This window comes from Phoxinus phoxinus (genome assembly GCF_949152265.1).
Source record: "Phoxinus phoxinus genome assembly, chromosome: 3".
NCBI classification, from domain to species: Eukaryota; Metazoa; Chordata; class Actinopteri; order Cypriniformes; family Leuciscidae; genus Phoxinus; species Phoxinus phoxinus.
The window spans coordinates 40,081,564-40,098,807 of NC_136878.1; the positions used below are offsets into that span (position 1 = coordinate 40,081,564).

The 17,244-nt window shown below is 39.4% G+C and overlaps 2 protein-coding genes across 2 annotated transcripts; one reads left to right on the forward strand and one right to left on the reverse strand.

Annotated features, from left to right (window-relative positions):
* The first annotated feature begins 927 nt into the window (after positions 1–927).
* On the forward strand, positions 928–5,928 carry derl2 (derlin 2). The gene is made up of 7 exons (XM_079606041.1): positions 928–1,166; positions 1,591–1,656; positions 2,664–2,737; positions 2,843–2,936; positions 3,943–4,138; positions 4,309–4,399; positions 5,469–5,928. The coding sequence occupies exons 1-7, from the start codon at positions 1,074–1,076 to the stop codon at positions 5,572–5,574; spliced, it is 720 nt and encodes a 239-aa protein (XP_079462167.1). The 5' UTR covers positions 928–1,073; the 3' UTR covers positions 5,575–5,928.
* Positions 5,929–6,003: 75 nt separating this feature from the next.
* scimp (SLP adaptor and CSK interacting membrane protein) lies at positions 6,004–14,583 on the reverse strand. Its single transcript, XM_079606046.1, has 6 exons — positions 14,339–14,583; positions 13,232–13,312; positions 13,029–13,140; positions 11,155–11,215; positions 10,985–11,067; positions 6,004–6,498 (listed from the first exon to the last, which is right to left on the reverse strand). The coding sequence occupies exons 3-6, from the start codon at positions 13,138–13,140 to the stop codon at positions 6,296–6,298; spliced, it is 459 nt and encodes a 152-aa protein (XP_079462172.1). The 5' UTR covers positions 13,232–13,312; positions 14,339–14,583; the 3' UTR covers positions 6,004–6,295.
* Between the last annotated feature and the right edge of the window lie 2,661 nt (positions 14,584–17,244).

Here is a 17,244-nt window from a genome sequence, read left to right on the forward strand (position 1 = left end):
CATACATCTATTAGGCCTATATCTTTTTAAGCAGCAGAGATGTCTTAACAGCGATGGTTCTTTCTCGATATTGAAGTGTCAAAACAGTAGAAAACAGTCATTTTGGATTTTGACATTAATTTTGCTGTGTATATGATATTTCCCAAATAAAATAAGAATTTTAATTATATTGTTCATCTCATCATCAGTATCACATTTCAAACAAGAACATTGTATCAGTTATTGTAACAAACTTGTAACAAATCAGTTATTCCAACATACATTTGTATAGGCCTAAGTGCAACTGACAATAAATGTAAGATATTTTCTGACTCATCTGTACAGAAACATGGCTGAAAACCCTTCTTTAAATTTACTAATAAAGTCAGGGATAATATAAATTAATTATAAAGTGAGTTTCTTTGACTTTATTTGAAATGATATAGTCTATATTAATATATGACCACGTTTCTGAAAAAGAGAGAAGGATATCATGTTTCACTTCATGACAGCATGGGGAGAAATACTTTTTTTTTTTTATTGAGATCTTTCTAATAAGTTATTAAAACAATAATAACAATATCCCTGAAGTCAGTGCCACCAATTACAGGTTTATACATATTTTTATTTCAATATGAACAACGAACGGATTTTAAATATTATTTTTGAGACGCTACATTTATACCAATAATTTCATCAAATGCACTGTAGTTATATAGATCACCTGATTTATTTAATGTCTGTAACAAACTTTAAACCTTTGTTAAAACAGTCGATCCTAAAAATATAGTCTTGTTTATTAATAATATTTGTTTATTCATAATATTTGTTTCCATATAACGCATGGCATGAGGAGTCCAAAGGTGAAACTTGCATACGTTTATTGACAATCTTTACCAGCCAATCAAAAAATGCCATTCTTCAAATGACCGGGATAACGCAATGATCGACACTTTAGACGACCAATCCGAGCAGTGTATTCACAAAGCACTGACCAATTGGAAACATCACAAACTAAAACCGCCTCCTTCATTTGCTTGCCCAGGTGATGACGTGTCAAGAAGGTGCCGGAAGCCGCGTTGTTCCTCCAAAAAATGGCATACCAGACAATCCGACAGGAATATTTACAGATTCCTGTAGTTACTAGAGCTTATACCACCGCCTGCGTACTCACTACAGCAGCCGTGGTAAGTAAATTGGACGAATATTAGGGTCTTAAGCGCTATTGTCATCCGTGGCCTCGTCCCTATGCAGTTGAAACACAGCTGGTATCCTGTGGCAGACTGGCTGTGGTCTTATTAGGACACGTTTACGTAAAACCCGCCTGTAAAATGTGTATTTATGTAAAGTCCTGTTAAGTGTAATGGGTCTAGGTTTACATCATGTCACTTAGTTTGATTTCCAGTTTGAGGAGGTTTACTTTCTGCATTTTCATATCTTAATTCCTGTGTTTAACGTTATATTCATTTAGCTGACTTAACGTTACCTCAAACGAGCTGTTAAAAGTAACTTTACTTTTGATTTCAGTTATTATTTGAGTGTATTATCACTGTTTGTTCACCTACAACATGTCATTCGTATCTGACTGTGATGTTTACTTTGTGTTTGCAGCAATTAGAACTCATCACACCTTTCCAGCTTTACTTCAACCCAGATTTAATATTGAGGAATTATCAGGCAAGTGTCATTGTGTTTCTTTGAAGAGTTTTGTGCCTCATTTTGTTTGTATCCACGTAAAGCCTGACATATACAATAATAGTCAGAAAAGTGGAACAGTTTATTGAACCTTAAAATAAAAAATAAAAAAAGTTTCCATGTCTGTTTTATATTTAGTGTACTCTTTGATACATCTGGCTTTTATGGTCCGTGTAGTATGATATACTGAGAGAATATCATACTTTTATTCAGAGGCCCACACTGAACAAAAATATGCAATTTCTCTTGTTGTAAAGGAATGTAAATAGATCAGTGAGATTTTTATAACAGATTCCTTATAAATATGATACATTTTCACTCTTAGTTGCATGATATGTAAACGCTTAGATTTATGATAAAAGCTCTGTAGATTGTATTGTGGATATGAGGATGGCAAAACAATGCAATACAACGATGAACAAATTCCTCAAAAAGCCTGTTGCATCAAGTTTGATACTCATGTTTTTTTACGTGATAAAAAAAAAAAACAGTCCAGTAGAGGTTCATCTTGATAGTTATTCTTATAAAAGGCATTAAGGATGTCACAGCGACACATATATCACGACCTGACGGGGTGTTTTTAGAATTATACTAAAAGGCCTTTTACTTACTGAAAAAGTATTAACCATCAATCAGATGACAAGGCATGTAGGCCTAGTTGATTGTGAGTGTTGATCATATGGATTTAGAGGCCTTGGAAATTCATGTTTTAAATATGATCCAGTATGGGTTTGTATTTATAGTGTTAATATTGCAGCATGTAATAACATTTCTTATTATTATTATTATCGTTGTGCTGCTTTACATTTTTGTGGAAATGGTGATACTTTTGTTGATAATGTTGATAATTTAGAGGCCTTGGAAATGTATATATCAAATATGATACAGTTGGGTTAATAATTATAAGGTTAATATTACAGTAGCCTATGTGATTCTAATTTATTTGTGTGTGTGTGTGTGTGTGTGTGTGTGTGTGTGTGTGTCCATAGGTATGGCGGCTAATAACCAACTTTTTGTTTTTTGGTCCGGTTGGGTTCAACTTCTTATTCAACATGATATTTTTGTATCCTTTTTAAAACATAATATATTGATAGTAAATCAGTTGATTGTGAAGGTGGCAGTGTGTGTAAGGGATAGAGTCTGAAGTTCCTTAACTGGAGTCTCACAGGTACCGGTACTGTCGGATGCTGGAGGAGGGATCCTTCAGAGGGAGAACCGCTGACTTTGTCTTTATGTTCCTCTTCGGTGGCCTTCTCATGACTGTATCCTTCACGTTTTCATATAGTTTATGTATTTACAGTAATGAGCACATTTTATTCACAATGATCATTCGAAATGCTCTACACAGGCATAAATAATGTTTCTTGGTAAGCTCTTGTTTGATAAGAACTTACCAGAAAAAGCTTAAATTTGTAGTGTACAATATTTTGAATCATTTTATTCATACAATTCGTAGAAAATGTCATTTCTGGTAAAGTAACTCGCTTTAAACAGTACTGCGTGCGCTTAGAATAAACAGAACAATATCAACCGCTGGTGTGGACGCTATTATAGTTATCATTATCTTTATAGTTATCGGTCTTGGTGGGAACAGGCCTTAAGATTAGCCTTAGCTGCTGCCATTCAAGTCGAAGATTATTGGAGTGCATTTTACAAGAAAATTAAAGGTGTTTCAAGTCAAGTCACCTTTATTTATATAGAGCTATTTATATAGCTACAGTACAGTTTGTTTCAAAGCAGCTTTACAGAGATAAATAATGCAACAAAGTTTGTTTACAGAAGAAAATAGTGTCACAGTCCAACTTAAGTTCAGTCTTTATACTTAAAAAAAGGTCAATGTTTTACTTGCCATTTCTTTGAAAGTGTAAATAAAAGGACATGTATTGGTAATAAAATAAGTGTAAAAAACGGTAATAGTTGAGCATACATATTGCATTGAAGGCAAAGTTCCAATCTAGATGATTTTTATTGCCATATAGTCTAATATGCTTTGATTATATATAAAAAGGTTGCAAGTCTGCTGAATGCAAAAAGCAAAATTACTTTTATCTTACTCTAACCTTGACACTTAGACAAATATAGAAACAACCATGAAAGATGATCTGTTTGACCTCATTTTGCGTTTAATAAAATCATGTGAAGAACCAACATCTAAAACTTGTCAAATATGCATACAATATTCCCTTATTTCAAGACTTCTAAACATAAACATTGCCTTTGTGTTACATTTTGCTCAAATACATAGTGGTTTTCTTAATAGTTGTGCAGATATTTGGCACGTTTGTGAATCTTGTGTTCTTAGGTCAGGCTTTTACCATCATGCTGGTGTATATCTGGAGCAGGAGGAACCCAAACGTGCGCATGAATTTCTTTGGCCTTTTGAATTTCCAGGCGCCCTTCCTCCCATGGGTGCTCATGGGATTCTCTCTGCTGCTGGGAAACTCCATCATTGTGGACCTTTTAGGTAGACACTTATAGTGATTTGTTAGATGTATTCACTTTTCTTTTACTGACACGCTTTGACAACAAATGGGTCAAATTTTATTCATTATCAATTCAGAATTTAATATGATATGATTTTTTTTTTTTTTATACATCACTGTAAGTTTATATGTTCTGTCATTTTAATATAAGGCATCGCAGTGGGACACGTGTACTACTTTCTAGAGGATGTGTTTCCCAACCAACCAGGTGGCAGCAGATGGCTGAGGACTCCCACTATCCTGTGAGTAATAATGTCTTCACAATGTCAAGGGGCTTTCAATATATCCTGTCAAAAGTTTTGGAACATGACATTTTTTTTTTCATGTTTTTGTTCAAGTCTCTTATACTCACCAAGGATGCATTTATTTAATCAGAATTTCACAATATTACTGTTTTTACTGTATTTTTATTACAAATTAAAATAACTGTTTTCTATTTGAATATATTTCATGCAAAGCTGAATTTTCAGCATCATTACTCCAGTCTTCAGTGTCACATGATTCTTTAGAAATCATTGTAAAATGCAGTTTTGGTACTCGGGTGACAGAAGTTCTTATTATTATCAATGTTGAGAACAGTTTTGCGGCTTAACATTATTGTGGAAAGTTTTTTTTATTTTTTCAGGATTCTTTGATGAATTGACAGTTCAATGAATATGAATCAATAAATTATTTGCATTTATGACATTTATTAATGCATTTATTAAATAGAAATCTTTTGTAATATTATCATTTTGTAACATTCTCTCTCTCTCTCTCTCTCTCTCTCTCTCTCTCTCTCTCTCTCTCTCTCTCTCTCTCTCTCTCTCTCTCTCTCTCTCTCTCTCTCTCTCTCTCTCTCTCTCTCTCTCTCTCTCTCTCTCTCTCTCTCTCTCTCTCTCTCTCTCTCTCTCTCTCTCTCTCTCTCTCTCTAATCTTACCTTAAATGTTTGAATGGTATCATTGTTCTCACAAAAATGTTTCTTAAGCATAAAATCAACATTTTTAGAGTGATTTCTGAAGGATCATGTGACAAAAATTCAGCTTTGGCATCACATACATAAATGACATTTAAAAATTTATTAAAATAGAAAACCGTCATCATTTTAAGGTGTAAATTCAAAATATTACAGTTTTTATTGTATTTTTTAAAATGAATAAATGCTGATTTGGTGAGCATAAGAGACTCTTCTCAAACTGTTGATTGGCGTGCCATCAATGTGCCATTTTTATCCTCTCAATCCCAAAAACAATCAAATAAAAACCTCTAGTTAACATTCTACTCTTTGCTTTGAAGTAAAACCCCTTTTTTTTTTTTTTCAACCTTTCCAGTAAGATGCTCTTTGATACACCTGAGGAAGATGCCAACTACAACCCTCTCCCTGAGGAGCGTCCAGGAGGCTTTGCCTGGGGTGAGGGTCAGCGACTAGGAGGCTAGTCTCAGCACCCCTGTGCCTGCCGATTAATGGACATCTCTGAGAGCAAGAGAAAGAAAATATCTTTTCTACTTGTTTCTCTAGTGTACAAAAGAACATGAGCTCTACTCACCGAGCAAAAGGGAGACTTGCAGTTTGTGTGCACAGAAATCATCTGCCTCGAAATGTCTGCAAGGCCCATAATGCTCCTCTGACTGTGGGCATGGGTAAAAAAAAAAAAAAAACTGACTTTTGCTGCCCTGCACAACAGCGATCACAAATCGAGCAGCTGTGAAAGAGAAATATCTATTGATCGTCACCATTTTACTTGTTTTCTTTTCTTTTTTTTTAAGAATAAATGTATGTAAAAAGTTTGAGTACTGCTTGATTGTGTGTTGTTGATGTCTTACAAAAAGCATTTAGTTCACAGATTTACAGGGATAAAAGAAAAATGCAGTGCAAATATAATTTATAGGCATTAAGACAGTTCTTATTATTTTAAGAAGTTTCATCAACATCTATACACAACCACTTCCAAACAATATGGTACACAATAACGTATTGCATTTCTAATAGGAAGTGAAAGATCGCTTTACATAAATGAAAGTAAACGCAGGTTACATGCTACTAGTACTTGCTTCTGTTTAAATAATATAGAATAGTACTTTGTAGGAAATAAGTTAGCTGGTTTCTAGGCCTTCTCGTGTCTCAGTTGTAGGTAGAGCCACTGTTGAGTTGCGTCTTTTACCCTACGTCATCATAATCATCACTGTCGCAGTTGGTGGGGATTTCAACGTCATCATATTCCTCGCTGTCTTGGTCTTGGCTTTTTTTCCGGACTGTGGTGTATTGGGGCGTGAAGACGGGTTGGTGGGGTCCAGGAGGGGGTGACTCCTCAACCACAACATAGTCCGGCACAGGCTCCACCTCCTCATAACTCTGATCCACTGGAAATTTGAACATGATATCAAACTGGTTACATTTCTTTTGCAGAGGGTTTTTGCTTATATGCTGAGAGAAAGAAGTATGAAGAGCAAAAGTTTTTTTTTTTCTTTTTCTGTTAACGTAGGAAAAAGTATGACAGAATGAAGAGTTCATTTATTTAATTTTGTCATGAAAAGCAAAAAAGGTCTGCACTCTAAAATACTTTATTGTAAACAGGAGGTCAAGTTAACAAACGTTTCGCCTCTTTGCCGTCATCAGCCGAAAAGTTTAAGTTATCACCTGTTTACAATGAAATATTTTTAGAGTGCAGACTTTTTTGCATTTTGGATTGATATATAGGTCTCAGCACCTAATTAGGTGGGAGAGCGTGGTGAGTGTGTTGATTATTTTTGTCATGGCCACGAACTGGCCGCAATAAACAATTGTTAGTCAGGGTGGTATTGAAGGAAGGCCATTCTCATTCTAGAAAGCATTTGATTGGACAAACATTTGGATGCACCCCTGAATGAAACATAAGTCATCAATATATATTTTTTTATCAATTTTCCTGGAAAAGAAAAACTGTCCATTTAAAATGTGTATATTAGCTAATATATATATATTTTTCCCCAACATGTAGGAGTACCCTAGCTTATAATACATGTGTATTTAAAGCCACAAAACTGGAGTTTTGATTCCCTGGGATGGGAAGAGAGCTTAGACACTTGCATGGAGCTAAAAACAAAATCCCTTTTCTGTTTGTACTGGAGTTTTTTTTTTATATGTTAAAATAAATCTTTAGAAAGTCATCTTGCCGAACCTGACTTCTCCTTCCCTTGAGTTCAAACAAATTAGGGCCAATTCGCTCTGCACTGACAGATGGCAACAGACACTTCGTCAGATTTTGTCAGATCAGTGTGTTGTTTTCACCAATTGAACATGCTGAATTGGCACTTGTCGGGTCGTGGAATGTCTGAGAAGTGACATACTGGAATCTGGTGATTGTCTGCGTTTGTCATCGTCTGTCGGTGCTGAAAACCTGAAAGGAGATCTTCATCAGGCCCTCTTGGACATGAGAATGGAGCAAGAGGAACGCTCCTGTCTGCTCCTCCGGGCCAAGGAGGAGGATCTGCAGATGTTGCGGAACTTGATGAGCCATGAGGGCTGGGCTCCAGACGCAGTGTCCATTGGTACCCATATGGCATGTGGGTGGCTGGGCACACAATGACCAGTGTGCATCATCCTGCTGTTGTCCAGGAAAGCCCAGTCGTCGCCCAAAAGCTTCTCATTCAGAACCTCCTGGTAAATGGTGACCTCAAGTAGCCCATCTTACAGGAAGTTGGCCCAGAGCAACATCTTCTGTGCTTTCAGTCCATTGAGCTGGGGGAGAGCGGCCAACCATTCGTGACAGCAGCCCCACAATGCTTGCCGATGGTGGTTACAAGCAGAGCCCCACAGCATTGATGAGATCATCGGTCTGATGGTCCTGGAACAGTTCATCACTAAGATTCTGAAAGGGACGAATGTGGCGAGCAGGACGAGGCAGAGGCCCGTGAGAGAACGGCGCGAGGCCGGTGACGTGATTGATAATGAGCGACACCTGCGCGATGCACCGGTCTCGTATCTTTCACGGAGGAGCGGAAGCATAAAAGGAGGAGCGACAACAGTGAAGGACGAGAGAGGAGCTTGGAGAGGCTTGGACTTTATGTTGTGTTTCTGTTTTATTATATGTGGCAGCAGTCGTCCGTGAGGGACTCCTGCCTTTACTTTCGTTTTGTATTCGTTTATTTATTTATTAAAATATCTTGAATATTCGCCGGTTCCTGCCTGGCTGAGGACCATGTGGCATCGTATCCAGGGGTCCAGTGCCACCACCTGATGTTGCTGACGCAGGCCATCAAGCAGGCTGAGGACCATGTGGCTGCGTATTATTTTTTCTCAAAATGCTTTTATTATAAAATAATGCTTTTATTGCAGCTTCCTGAGATGAGTGGGGAACAGATGTGATGTGGAGATGAAAGGGATGGAGGGAGGGAAGTACAAGGCTTCATTGGGGTCATCGGGTGGGCACCCTCTTTCCTTGGTGTTTCAATTATAAATGCCCATGACACCTCCAGAGGGCTCATCAGCGACATCTGGCATTCCAGTTGGGCCCCACTCTGCTTTTACCCCACTATGTGCCTCTGTTGTCACAGGGCCAAACCGATGTCCCTCCTCTTAATCCAGAGCCATCGACTCACTTGTTCAGCGGCACTGGAGTTGGCCTTAACAGCTTGCTGACATGCTTGGCCTAGGATTCCTAAGTCCTTAAGAATTTTGCTGACAGATCTACCAACAAAGTCTCGACAGCCATCTTCGACAGGGAAAACCTTTGCTTTTCAGCCACGTTGTTCAACGTTGACTGCTATTTCAACATACTTAAGGGTCTTGCGTTAGTAGGCCTCCTCCACAGCATCCTCCCAGGGCAGTGGAGTGTGAAGGAACAAAGCACAAGGTCTGGTTTGAGATTGGTAACTACAACTTCGGGTGGGAAACAAAGCCTCTGATTCAGGTCAACTAAAAGCTTCCAATCACAAGCTCCACCCAACTGGTCAGTATCTGTGGTCTTCACTTTGACCTCCCTTGCCCTTGCCCTTTCCCCCATAAACCCCTTTACTGGAGCACAACATCATAACGGGAGAGGTAAGGCATTGTTGGAGGTCTGTCTGGAATCCAATGACTCTGCAAGATACTTCAGCACCTGCTGTGCCTCCATGTACAGTATAGTGCCTTTGCATCAAGCTTACCTTGCAGCCAACCAAGATGTCCTTTAGGTTCACTGGAGATGAGGCACGTATAATCTTCTCCGTACCATTTGCTGAGGTTCACTGGAGATGGGAGGACATTATTGGTGGCTCGTAACAGGAAATTATTTTGCTTTCATGCCGCAGAGCTCCTTCCAAGAGAACTTCCACTCTACTCCCTTCCAACTCAGCCGCTGCTCTTGCTTTGCTTGGGAGATAGCCTTTTCACATCTCGTTGCTTGCTCTTGCTGACACACCTCCTCAACCACAAGTTTTCAACGCTGAGAAAGAGTTGCCTTGTGCCAGGATGGTCTACTATCTCCAAGGGTGAGGCCTCCTCTCACTTGCTGAACATGGCCAACGATGTCTCAGTGATTAAGGGCTGACTAACCCTGATGTACAGCTGTAGATGGAGTCCACTTCGTCCCAGTTTTGAGGGAAGTAACTCTTTGGGCTATGTATGGATCACAGGATTCCATCAGTGTTATTTTTAGACAGTTCCTACGGCTGTCTGGTTATTATAGGTTTGTGCTTAATTATTCAGACATCACCTGACTGATCTCATTAAAAAGGGAGCCCCAGATCCGGTCCAGTGAACGGAGCAATGTCAGCAGGCATTCACCCAGGCTGCTCTGTGTGACAGGCTGCTATTTCACTCTCCTGACTTTAATCTCCCTTTTGTGTTGCAGACAGACACATTGGACGTGGCGCTGGGAGCCATATTCTCGCAGGTGGTTGAGTGAAAGGAGCGCCCGGTGGTGTACCTCACCCGTAAGCTCTCAAAGAGGGAAGCAAGATAGAGGACCATCTAGAAAGTATGCATAGCGATCCGGTAGGTCAGGTCTGTCCAAACCTGCTCCTGAAGGGCCACTGTCCTGCAACTTGCCTCAACACACTTGCCTGTTTTAATTGGGGTTGGAGCTAACCCCTGCAGTATCAGCCTCCGTTACTGCCTCCTGGAACAAGCCTTCACTCTCTGTTCGGACCAAGCCTCTCTGCAGTGGCTCCATTGCATGAAAGATACCAACACGCTAGTCTCAGCTTCAAACGTCATGCCCATGGACCATTGGCTGAACATCTGATGCTCAAGGCACACAAAATGTGAAGTCATCATCCGACTGGTTGTATTCTACAGGATTTCTGGGAGATGTGCATGTTGTGGTCTTTAACAGTTTCTCTGGAAACAAAGCCATCGTGACACCAATCCCCCTCATGGAAGAAGGAAGTTGTTGTGTTTACAACTGTGACAATGAATGCTTATCAGGATCAACTATTTTTTATTTAAAAAAAATTGGAGACTGGTGTGCCATTGCTGCAGTAAATTTGCATTATATTCCTGAATGAAATTTTTTTTTTGGTCTGTTATTTTAGAAACACTGACTTTACATATTCATGCCCCCGAACATGATGTTGAATGAAATGTTGTTGCTTTTACATATCAGTCAGAGGACCTCTGGGTGGTCCTATAGCCTATGAAAAATCCAGACCTTCTGCCGTCAATCTGATGGACTGACATGAGACTACCAAATTACGGATCACCTGTGTAGAACTGAAAAGCTGCTTTTGTTTATTTTTTTGAAAGTTAAAATAAAGCTTTTGAAAGTCATCTCACCCACCCCTCATGAGACTTCTCATTCTCTTGAGTTCAGACATGTTACAAAAGCTATGTGTCATTGCAGGGCTATAGAATAAAGTAAATTAATGCATCTATTAAAACGAAACTGACCAGAATCCATGGACATGAACTGATCTCTGGGAGGTAAGGGTGGTTTCTCATTCTCAGAGTTTATGTGATAAACTTGGCAGTCCCTGTAATGGAAAAAGTCATTCATTTTAGTGTGAACACATTTTTGAGTATAATAAAAATCTGGACTTAAATGACCTTGACAAACTTACTGTTTTTTCAAATTTGTGCCATCGTAATGATTTGCCTTTGCTTGTGTACTGTACCAAGCAGCTAGAAAAAGAGCAAACAAAATTGAAGGATTGACATGAAAAATGTTAAATAAAATTAATCAAACAGTGGTACGTAACAGTCAAACTGTTATAATAAGGAAGTGGTCGCACAGCCTTTTTTTCAGTAACTATATAGGCCCTATGTGAAATTGTTGTTTCCTGTAGATGTATGTCGGTTTCAAACACCTACTTCAAAACCCCTTTTAAATTCGAATTATTTCCTTAAAACTAATATTGTATTATTAAATTCCTTTTCAGTAATATTATATAATGGAGTAAAAAGTGTAAAAACTAAAGCTTCTTACGTCAATATGGTTTTTGTCTATACACTGTATGTCCATATGTCTTTATATATATATATATATATATATATATATATATATATATATAGGTTGAGGTGGAGAAATTAATGCTTTTATTCAGCATGGATACATTCTACTGGGGGAAAAAACAATAGGTAAAAATTACTTGATTTTTCTTTTGCAAGTTTTTGCACGCATAGATAAAATTTCACATATGGAATTAAGTTAAATCTACTTATCTAAGTTAAAAAATTTAAAAACAACTTAATTTGGCCAGTTAAAGTTTGCATAGTAATTTTTTACTAGTTACTACTTGCCTACATTTTACTCAAACAATATAACACTGAATTAATTAACCCATGCTATTAAAGGTTAATTTTTACTTAGAAAATCTAAGTAAATAATAGGTAATAGACAATACAGAACACAGAGATCTCAATACTTGGTACACAATACACAAAACTGGTAACATTCGATTAATAATTTTTCAGTATGAATGTGTCATTTTGAGTAGAAAACTCCAGATGTCACAAAACAGCAAGTTACTAAACCTAACAACAACAGGAATTATATAACAGTGTAAATACATCAGCAATGAAAAATGCTATAATAATTATTCATGCCCCAGAGCATAATGGGAACACCAGTATCAAAAAGTTGAGTAGGCCTATAGGTTTTACTTAATTTTATAACGTTGATATATCTGCTGCATGCTTAAATTGAGTTCTAAAATAGAATTTAATTTGTTTTTTAAATTCTTGCCTGAACAAACTTATTCAGAGAGAAATTACTTTTTTTTGTGGTATTTATTTCACCACAGAATCATTTGTATCAGTGCAGTACAGCCATTTATAATGTTTCGAAAGATTTCTGTTTCAAATAAATGCTGTTCTTTTAAACATTCTATTCATCAAAGAATCCTAATATATTATGATTTCCACAAAATATTACGCAGCACAATCTTTTTCGACATTGACAATAATAAGAAATATTTCTTGAGCACCAAATCAGCATATTGGATTTTTTTTCTGAAGGATCATGTGACACTGAAGACAAGAGGGCTGCTAAAAATCAGCTTTACAATCACATGAATAATTTACATTTTAAAGTGCATTAAAATAGAAAACAGTTTTTTAAAATTGTAATATTTCACAATAATTTGGTTTTACTGTTTTATAGTATAATCTAGTTCTTCATTCACTCTTAGAAAAAAAGTTACACTGGGGCGGTATACCCTTTCAAAAGGTACTTTTGTACCTAAAGAGTGCATATTAGTACATTCAAAGGTATTGGTCCTAAATGTGCATTAGTACCTAAATGTTACATATACGAAACTTTTTACAGTGACAGCTTTTTTTTTCTGAGAGTGTTCTGCACAGTTTTCACAACATGTTTGTGGCTAATAAACAGAGTATACTCAATAAAATGAGTATACTCTCATTAAATGCTCTACATATTTACATTGTTGCGTGCCTGAACAAAACCTCTGTAGAGTTGCCAGATGTGATTTACCTCTTTTACCGATGCAAATATTGATGAAAATGAAAATTACTACTATCACCACAGACACCAGAATGATGACCATCAGTAATGCGGCCCAGAAGTATTGACGAAAGAAGTCCATCTGTGAAATGAAACAAAGAAAAATGTTCAGATTCAATGATATCACTAACAGATAAAGGGCATTTCGGGTTATATTAAAATGAATAACATACTTTAAACTCCAGCTACTTCTCCTTTTCAGCAGTGTACAGGCACATGCTTGAAGTTTCTTGTTTTCCAGTCAGCTGTGTTTCCTGGGTAGAGTGTTAACCTAGTTTTAATATGCTTGATTGCTTTTACAATCTATTTTTTAATGGCAGAAAACGAATCAAAATGTGGGAATGAATACAGTAATTGTCATTTGTAATATTTCAGATTTATCTCGATCTATGACATGAATACACCATTTTCCTCTAGCTCTATCATGCTCACAGCACTCATCCTGCAAAGGCACAAGTTTTACATATGATTAACCGACTTCCTGCATCATTCTTTTCTTAGCAATGGCTTAGTGAGTTTCACTTTACTGACCTCTTCTAAATTTAGAAATGACTTATATATAATATGCACAGTCTCTTGACAAACAAAAACTAACAGATAGACAGGTTTTCATAAATTGAATTATATTCATTTGGTGAAATACAGATTCACACAAGGGATCTTTAAGGTTTACATCAAACTATGCCAAAATGTTATATCAATAATTGTATTGTGAGGAAATAGAATGCAACATATGTTGACTTAATAGATCTCACAATGAAGCTATTAAAATAAACACAAACTTAACAATTGGCATATATTTCTGTATTCTAAATCACACTGATAATGCTATTAACTTGTATTTTACACTCTATTTGAATTTATGTTTTCATAATAAAATCGCCATAATGTACAATGGTTACACTTCACTTTTTTTTCTTTTTTTTTTGACGGTCCACTTTAGACATTCTATAACCATAAGTAACTTTGCAACTACATGACAACTAACTTTCATTATTAATAGTAGACGGTTAGGTTAGGGTTAGGTGGGGTTCGGGTTAGTTGACATAGTTGCAAAGATACTTATAGTCTTAATGTCTGTTGCTGGACCATCACAATAAAGTATTAGCAGATATTAAATAGACAGTCAACACTCTAATAACTGCCAGTTGACACAAGTTACTTATAATTAGTCGAATATCTAAAGTAGACTATCAAAACAAAGTGTTACATGCACAGCTATTCTATGTCTATTCACAATTTTTTGTGAAGATCAAAATAATAAGGTAAAACATAATTACCTTTGTCTGTTGTATCACATCAGTCACGCACATATTCTGTAAAGTGGGGATTACAGATGTGTCACAGACATCTGTAAATTTCAAATAGATTAAGTTCTTCAGAACTTCTTGCTTCTCTGTCCAGTGCCCACCCACCAACCCTTCTTCCACATAAGCTGTAGGTCTGCTGTGTGACTCAGAAGTGAGTTAGTCAGTTGTACATCGACTGTGGTTTGGGGAGTTGAACTAGAGAGAGACTGAGCTATGGTGTAAAACAGGAATAGTACTTCTGCTATTCTTCAGAGAACTGAATCCAGGCATATCATTCGCTGTCATCTTAAAGATGGGTTTCTATATGTCAATTAGAATGGTGTATAGCTGTGGCCTCTGTATCTGTAAGGGATTTATTTATTTTTATTTATTGTGGTATATAGACCTTTAGAGGTTCACTTTCAAAACGTTTACTAAGGGGAAACTCCCTTTTCTCAGATTATGAAGCATAAAATAATGCAGTGCTACTGCACAGCCATAACAGTGCATTGATCTGCGTGCACTTATTGGCTGAGCAGTGGGAACTGCACGAGCCTATGGCGATGTGGTGTATCTGTGCGAACCAATGGGGGCACCTCCCGCCAAGCCGAGCACAGAGCCCGCCAAAGGGGGCGGGGCATCTGCCCATATAAGCAGCCCATGCACCATAGGATTCAGATTTATTCTCCTTCAGCGACGATTTTCACACATCGCGTTGACTCTTCTGCAAGAAAGCCTTCACGTTCCCCTGCGGCCATCCGGCGACAATTAAAAGAGCAAATTTCTGCAAAATTATGATGTCGATACAAATGCCGTGCCGTGATTGTGGCCCTCTAGAGCTCTCCCGTTTCTCTCCTCCCAGGAACCTCGGAACAAGAATTGGATATGAGTGAGCTCACGCCGGCGCAAATCCCGCGTGCCTCACTCTCTCCTCAAAGAGAGATTTCTCCCGTGCTCTTCACCCGCGCAGAATAACGTCTCTTGTGTGATGCGAGCGGCCTTGTCTCGTTTGGAGATTCTGAAGAGGTCCTTTATGATGACACCATGTCATTGGCCGCTTTTTACCTGGAGGATTGGTCCCCCCCCTTACCGTCTAGAGACCAGAGCGACAACAGAGCTGGACTGGACACCGAGTTATGCCGCATCCTTTCTAAAGCCGCCGAGGAGCTCGGACTCGAGTGGTCTGCCCCAGAGAACCCCACACGCAGTCCTCTGGATGAATGGTGCCTGCAGGGGCGCCAGCAAAAGGCCCCTTGTCAGCGAGCAGCGCTTTTCTTCCCAGAAGTTCACAACGAGCTCACCAAGTAGTGGCACACCCCCTACTCGGACCGCATACGCACTTCCACATTCACCTCTCTCACCACTATCAACGGTGTCCCTCTCAAGGAATCCGTGGCTGGGCACCTCTGTCAGCGCACTGCTATTAGATGGAAATGCAAGGTAGCTCATCCGTCACTGCAGGACCACTTCAGCGCTCGCTGGCAGGGCCTACGCGTCCTCTGGCCAAGCGGGCTCCGCCCTTCACAACATGGGAGTCCTCCAGGTGTTTTAAGCCAAACTCCTCCGGTCCTGACTCAGTCTGGATCTGACCCAGCCGCATTCCGTGACCTACTGGACCTGCTGGAGCGCCACTTGTGGCTGAATCTGACAGAGATCAAGGGTGCAGACAGAACTACCTTCCTCGATTCACCAGTCTCCACCACCGGTGTTGATGGCTTCGCCGAGCGCTTCATGGCGACACAGAAGTCTTCGCAGGCAATGCGCCACTTCCTGCCCAAGCACTCCAGCTCTGCAGCATCGAGTCTCCAAAAAGCAATGCCAACTCAGCAGCCAGCCAATCCAGTGCCTGTCATGGCTCAGCCCCAGCTAGTGCCTGAGCATCGACAGTGCCCTCGCGGCGGCCTCACCAGCCTAAACTCTTCCCTCCTAAGCGCCAGGAAGAGGGGAGGGTTAACTCACGCTGCGGCTGGACCACCCTCCAAAAAGTGTTCCTCCCAACACCCTGTTCAGTTCTGGTTGTTGGAGTAAATGCCACAATTGCAGACAATGGGCCCATTCAAGTTCACACACCCATACAATTGAACGCTGTTATAGCGAAAAAAAAAAAAAAAAAAAAATACTCAAAGCTGTGGGCCCTCCATGTATGGCCCCTCAACGGGAACTTATGGACCTCCAAGCAAGAGTCCTGAATACTATCTCTGAGGCTACGAGAATCCCTGTCCCCGAGACGCCTTTCCACCCTTAAATTGTCTGTTTTTTCTGTTGTTCAGCCTAGAACCAAGAGCTATTTCATGTGAAGTACCGCTAGTACTCTCCTTACAGGAGCTAATGGAGCCCCTCCACGCTCCAAATCTATGTGGCAGCCATAGCAGCATACCACGCTCCTGTGGCCGGCCAATCACTGGGTAGAAGCAACCTGGTTGTTCGTTTACTGAAAGGGTCAAGGAGGCTCAACCTGCCTCGACTTGGTACCATACCCTCTTGGTACCTATCGACGGTCCTTAGGGCCCTCAAAGGGCCCCCCTTCGTGCCGCTTCAGTCGGCTGAGCTGCGGCCACTTTCGCTTAAGACTGTACTAGCTAGCGTTAGCATCGGTCAAGTGAGTGGGCGATTTGCAAGCACTCTCCGTCAGCGCTTCCTGCCTTGAGTTTGGGCCTAACGACTCTAAAGTCGTCCTCAAGCCAAGGCACGGGTACGTGCCCAAAGTGCTCTCTACTCCATTCAGAGCACAAGTTATTGCGTACACAGCCGTGCTATGGCGCTACACGACTTGGAGTAGGTCGCTTCAGTCGAATGAACCTGAATCCTATGGCGAGACCATAGGATTCATAGGATTTATTTTCGCTGCCGTTTTATGATTTTACTTTTAATGCGTTACATATTTTACAGCTTGTGTT

Excerpts from the sequence above, each read along its gene's own strand:
- scimp (XM_079606046.1), bottom strand. The coding sequence starts at position 13,140 with ATGGACTTCTTTCGTCAATACTTCTGGGCCGCATTACTGATGGTCATC. Across the intron at positions 11,216-13,028 it reads TATTTGCATCGGTAAAAGAG|CTGCTTGGTACAGTACACAA; the intron begins GTAAATCACATC and ends CTCTTTTTCTAG. Across the intron at positions 11,068-11,154 it reads GGCACAAATTTGAAAAAACA|GGACTGCCAAGTTTATCACA; the intron begins GTAAGTTTGTCA and ends TTTCCATTACAG.
- derl2 (XM_079606041.1), top strand. The coding sequence starts at position 1,074 with ATGGCATACCAGACAATCCGACAGGAATATTTACAGATTCCTGTAGTT. Across the intron at positions 1,657-2,663 it reads TAATATTGAGGAATTATCAG|GTATGGCGGCTAATAACCAA; the intron begins GCAAGTGTCATT and ends GTGTGTCCATAG. Across the intron at positions 4,400-5,468 it reads CTGAGGACTCCCACTATCCT|TAAGATGCTCTTTGATACAC; the intron begins GTGAGTAATAAT and ends CAACCTTTCCAG.